Source organism: Prosopis cineraria, unplaced genomic scaffold (genome assembly GCF_029017545.1).
Source record: "Prosopis cineraria cultivar Desert tree isolate PC_DT_omini unplaced genomic scaffold, ASM2901754v1 PC14, whole genome shotgun sequence".
NCBI lineage: Eukaryota > Viridiplantae > Streptophyta > Magnoliopsida > Fabales > Fabaceae > Prosopis > Prosopis cineraria.
Window position 1 is genome coordinate 9,958,322 of NW_026555345.1, and position 6,039 is coordinate 9,964,360.

A 6,039-nucleotide genomic window follows, 5' to 3' on the forward strand; every position below is an offset into this window, starting at 1 on the left:
AAGAAATAAGGACATTTTGGCAATTGAATCTTAAAATTTAATTACGTTTAAAGACTTTGTGCCCTTCATATAATTTAAGAATGCATTGAACCTTTTATGTTATAAATTCTCTTCCAAAGACCCTTAATGCAATTCTCCCATTAAATAACCTAAAAAGATCTGCATCTTTTAATTTAATTGAAAACAAATAATTTTAAAATATACCTTCATATAATTTTAGAAAGCATTGTGCCCTACATATTATAAATTATCTTCTAAAGACCATCAATGCAATTCTACCAATAAATAACTTATAAAAGATTTATAAATCTTAATTGGCTAAAATATATATTTAATTTTTTAATTTTATATAACGTTTTATTTCAATCCTTTCACTTTATAAAATGTTATTATAGTCTTTTAATTCTAACACTGATAATTTTATCTCAACAAATTTTTACAATGAATTTTTAAATATTAACAAAATTTTTTTAAATGTTGATATATTAAATTTAATTTTTTTTAAAATAATAATAATTGACATAAAAAATAATAATTTAAAATAAATAATGTTAGGGTTAAAAAATTAAAAAAGCATTTATAAAATTATAATTTTACATAAAGTTAAAAAATTAAAAATATACGTTAATCATCTTAGTTTAATAAAAAATAAGTACTTTAAATATAAAATATATAAAAGTAAGTATATAAAATTTTTCATATACATCCATGTCGATGATGAAACGAAGATACGATTCATAATCAGGAATGCTTGAAAAAATTTAAATAAAATAAAAAGAAATGCCCTCCAACAAAAATAAAAGCGAAGACCAAGGAGTGTGTAGCTTAATTCATAAGTCGTTGTGACAGTTTAGTCAATGAATATGTAACTGTATTAAATACTCCTATTATTTTAAATTATAAAATATTTTTAATAAAATTTTATTTATTAATAAAATTTAATAAATATATTTTACACCTTATTTTTTTAAAATAAAAATATAAATTTTTAAAAATAATTTTTTTAATACTCAATTGATAAAAAATTATTAAATAAAAAATATATAAAAAATAATATTAAAAAATATTATTAATAAAATTTTATTTTTATTAAAATATTTTTTATTTTGAAACACTCAATTTTTTTTTAAAAAGTGTTTGAGTACTTATTAAAAAACTTTAATGTTTATGTGATTCTAGCTGGCTTGGTTCATAAAAAATAGATAATTATATAAATAATAATAATAATAATAATAATAAATCGAAGTCTGAGCTCACTTGACAAGTTTGCATCCTTGGACCTCTCGCAACCCAGACCTTGCTTCGGCAGCCGTCGACCTCTCCCTCATCTCAGTCTGTCAATCTCTCTCTCCATCTCAGGTGCGTCATTTCTCTCCATCTCATTCGCTTCCCTGTTATCTATCCAATACTTGCTTTTCTTACCAGTTCATTGAAGACCAATACCCGACACCGGTCTGAAATTTTCACTCTCTGCGAATGTGCTTTGTAATTGAAATCTGTTTTACATGTCCAATGCTTTTTCTTTTGTCTCATATATTTCATCTCATCTTTTGCTTGTCATATATCTGCTCGTTCGATGATTCATTATTTGTACATTCGAGGAAGAATTAAACTGAAAACAACATGTCATTGGTTGAGGGATTTGTCTTTTTGTGTCACTCTCAGGGAGATTAAAGAGGGAAAGGTCCTCATATTATTTATTTATTCACAGTAAAAATAAGTTTGAGAGAGGAAAGGGAATGATCTATGCTCAACTTAATCATTTATTCGTGGTCTTGTCGGGCCGTAATTTTAGTTTGACAGGGGAGAAAATCGTGCTGTATTGAATCTATGTCTGCTGCTCCTATGGCTTTATTTCCTTCAGTGAATTGTCCATGAGTCCCTATATGTTTCCCACCAAGTTTAATTCTCTCGGGCAGGAAGAGAATTTTGATCCGTATTCTACAGACTACAGACTCAAAGAGTCTTTATAATTTGAACATTGAATGTCCCTGGACTTGTCTTGCTATATCTAGATTCAGCTAACTATAGTTTGCATATAAAAGTCTTTGCTTTGCAATAGGCTTCTGCTGTACAGTATGGGGATAAATATGTTTTTTCACAAGGGTTTGAACCATCGACTCAATTTTACCTTCATGACATGAGTTTGATAAACTTTAAATGTGTTGTGGTTAGAATTGTTGTGAGGCATGGGTTGAAGAGACAATCACAAAATGTATTTCTAGTCTGATTTATACAGGCATTTCTTATTTATGTTAAATCAATAGTTTGGTCACATGGTGCAAATATAGAACTTAAAAAGTGGTATATTTATCTATTGACATTCCTGCTCATCAGCAATATAAATTATGAAAAGTTCAGGAAGCCTATGTTCATAAGTTTTGAATAGTGCTACTCATCCTAGCTGTGAACAATTGTAAGGGGCCCACAGCCCACTCTAGTTGTTGATGTTGTTAGTAGTAGTATTAGTATCAAATTTTGATCTCAATTAATTCTAGGTAGTGACTATGCAGGCTATCAATGTTCTCCTCACTTCTAATGGAATGATATTTTCAAGAGAAAAAGCTATTAATCCGACCCGTTACTCCAACCAAACCTTGTCTCAGCTATTTCGCACTCTTCATACAAAAAATTTTCAAGCCATACCTTGCCATGAACGACCACGAATTGTGAACTCGAAGAGTCGCAAACGCATACCTTTCATCACCCAAGTCAAAGAGTTGCATGACCCAGAAGAAGCCATATCTCTTTTTCATGAATGCAAGAGGCAGGGAGTCAAGCATGACTACCCCTCCTATGCTGCATTACTCTACAAACTAGCTCGATCAAGAAGCTTTGAAGCTGTTGAAACTGTTCTTGCTTATATTCAAGACAGAGGCATACACTGCAAAGAAACCATTTTTGTTGCCCTATTTCAGCATTACAGTAAAGCCAAGCTTCCTGAAGAAGCTGTCAAACTTTTCAATAGAATGCCTCAGTTCAATTGCATCCGTACGTTGCAATCCTTCAATGCACTTCTTAATACTTTAATTGATAATGATTGCTTTACTGAAGCAAATGATACTTTCAAAGGATCATATAAAATGGGGTTTCGTCCAAATACAGTTTCATTCAACTTAATGATCAAAGGATGGCTGGCAATAGATGAGTTTGATAAAGCGTGTGATGTGTTTGATGAAATGTTGGAGAAGAAAGTACAGCCAAGTGTTGTGACATATAATAGTCTCATTGGGTTCTTGTCTAGAAAGGGTGAGATAGGTAAAGCAATGACATTGCTTGAGGATATGACAAAGAAAGGAAAATACCCTAGCAAAGTAACTTATGCATTGTTGATGGAGAGCTTTTGCTCCATGGACAAGTATGAGGAAGCTAAGAAGCTGATGTTTGATATGGCATATCGAGGGTGCAAACCTCAGCCTATCAATTTCTCTGTTTTGATGAATGATTTGGGAAAGAGAGGGAAGATTGAGGAGGCAAAATCCTTACTTCACGAGATGAGAAAGAGAAGGTTGAAGCCAGATGTTGTAATCTACAATATATTGATAAATTATCTATGCAAGGAAGGTAAGACAGAAGAAGCTTACAAAGTGTTAATTGAGATGCAGATTAAAGGTTGTGAGCCAAATGCTGCTACCTACCGGATGATGGTTGATGGTTTCTGCAAGACTGGAGATTTTGACGGAGGTCTGAATATTTTGAATGTAATGCTAGCAAGCAAGCATTATCCCCGTTCTGAAACATTTAATTGTTTGGTCGTGGGCCTATTAAACTGTGGGAAGAGTGATGGTGGTTGCTTTGTCTTGGAAGAGATGGAGAAGAGAAAGGTGCAATTTGATTTAAAGAGTTGGGAAACTGTTGTGAAATATGCTTGTGCTGAAGATGAAAATGCTAGCGTGCTTATTGATGACCTTACATCCACTCATCATCATCTGCATTAGATAAGGGATCAGTCGGAGCTCGTATTTTTTTTGTGCAACACTTTTACTCTGGATTGAACATCCTTAATGCATTAAAATGGTGGATTATTCTGGCACAGGAGCTTCTGGACAGGAATTAAATTTTTAATTTCTGCCATTTGATAGGTGTAAGTTGAAGGTGATTGCATTAGCTGGGCAAAGTTTAATATAGAATCTTGGGAGTCTGTAGATAATGATGCAATTATCTGAAGTCTGAATCTGATTCCCGCCAATTAGTTTGCTTGGAGAATGCTTTTCTGAAAACGAAAAATCAAGTCAAACATAATTGCAGCCTGAAATTTCAAGAGCCTGGATGAGTTCTCAGACTCCTTTATGTTGGCAAAATCCCCCTTATATCAATATTTTTTGGGGGCAAGAGTTACTATTGCTAAGCACAGTGTTTATTTTTTCTTTGTTTTCTTTTTTTCGTTTTCCATTTTGCAGTTTAATTTTCCAAAATTTTTATTATTTAAAATCTCTCTCCCCCTCTTTTTAATTTCAAATTTCATGACCTCCTTATCTATTATTTTAACTGTCTAATTGTCTCTCAAATTTAAGTTCTCCACCCTTTTCTCTATAAGAATACCACAGCCTCATGTGCATACATTTTAGAATAACTTTTATAATTTTTTTAATAAATAATTATACATAATCAATTTTGAATAGAACATCATATCTATAGCTGCCATGTTAATTCCTTTATCTTCTCTTTTTGGTCATCAAACCAAATCATTCCATTGGCCTACTTCTTGGCTCTTGCTGACCTCCAATTCTTTCTAAACCCTTTGACTACCAGTGATTTTCACCATATTTTCTCTGGTTGTTAAGTCGATTATTAGGGCAGTTGTCTATACCCTTTATTTGAGATTTTATTAATATCCCCCTCCTTCCCCATTAATTTGGATTTGGATTTGTTGAGGGGCCAAAATCCATTCACTCAATGAGTGTCTCAATTACAGCCATTGGATTTTATCAAAATTTGAAATTATTAAGATACATTTCCCTGTAATCAAAACAATCCTCATGAACACTGTTTGTCTCCTCTAAAAGTTTGAGATTTTATACTTTTTGAATATTATATGACAAAATTTCTGATAGCTGTTTGATTAAATCAAACAATTATTATCGTACCATGTGAGATACTCATTAAATGAATGGATTTAGGCCATTTCAGTGGATCTAAATCCTATAAATTTTTCTTGTGCTTCTGTTGTGATTGTTACAAATCCTGTATGTAAACACCTTTTTGTTTTTTTTTTTTGGGGCTTCTTGCAGCCATATGCATGCTTCTCTCAGGTTCAGATGCCATTTTCCTTCCCCTTTATATGCTTGAGATTTGCTGCAAAAAGCAAAGCAAGGCCCACGTCACAGGTAATACAACTGCCAATGCCTAGCCTAAAACTTCCCATCTTCCATTAACCTTTAACTCTCATTCTCAGCAAAATTCAAGTCATAAAAGAAGATCTGGTTGTATTGTATGTAATTGTGATTCCTTTGCTCTGTTTTGTTTTAGTTAACTGACAAATGTAAATGTACGAGTACTGTATTTGAATTGCTATTTATTACTGCGAGATTTGTGAAGCAAGTGCATGAAGATACTCCTTTTTCTTCTTCTTCCCACCACCCTTTTAGTCTCTTATGATAATTAAATATTTATTCAATTATCTATTAAATATTAAATATTTATTCAATTATTCAACTATGATTAGACTGATGTTGTGGCTGCTATTTCAAGTGGAATAATGGGCAAGCATCTTTTAAGTTTTCCCCATGTGATACTGTGTTAAGTTTAACTTTAATACAAATTAAAATATTTCGTTTCACTTTTGGTTTCATTTTTTTCACCATTTAGGGATTTAACTGGATTTTTATTTTCCCGTATGCTATGAATCTACTATGGCATTATGGCAGCGGATAAATTACTGGTAAATTCTTGTATGTTTTTGGCTTCCCCCCCCCCCACCCCCATAAAAAGTCTTTCTTTGTGCTGCTTCCTGTGTTTTTGGCTTCTTCTAAGAAAACTGAAATTTATAACTTAATTATAATAATATTATAAACAAATCAAATAAAATTTTCAGAAAAA

The 6,039-nt window shown here is 31.8% G+C and overlaps 1 protein-coding gene across 4 annotated transcripts; it reads left to right on the top strand.

The window, feature by feature from the left end:
* Positions 1-1,258: 1,258 nt before the first annotated feature.
* On the top strand, positions 1,259-5,576 carry LOC129292752 (pentatricopeptide repeat-containing protein At1g07740, mitochondrial). Of its 4 annotated transcripts, none has more exons than XM_054930382.1 (3): positions 1,259-1,359; positions 2,514-3,824; positions 5,232-5,576. In XM_054930382.1, exons 2-3 carry the CDS (start codon positions 2,544-2,546, stop codon positions 5,373-5,375), a joined length of 1,425 nt encoding a protein of 474 aa, XP_054786357.1. In that variant the 5' UTR covers positions 1,259-1,359; positions 2,514-2,543; the 3' UTR covers positions 5,376-5,576. The 4 variants fall into 4 exon arrangements, 2 of the variants coding, with proteins under 2 accessions (XP_054786357.1, XP_054786356.1); XR_008588973.1 differs by having other exon boundaries at positions 1,283-1,359; positions 2,499-4,095; positions 5,232-5,364; XR_008588974.1 differs by having other exon boundaries at positions 1,283-1,359; positions 2,499-4,084; positions 5,232-5,362.
* The last annotated feature ends 463 nt before the right edge of the window (positions 5,577-6,039 follow it).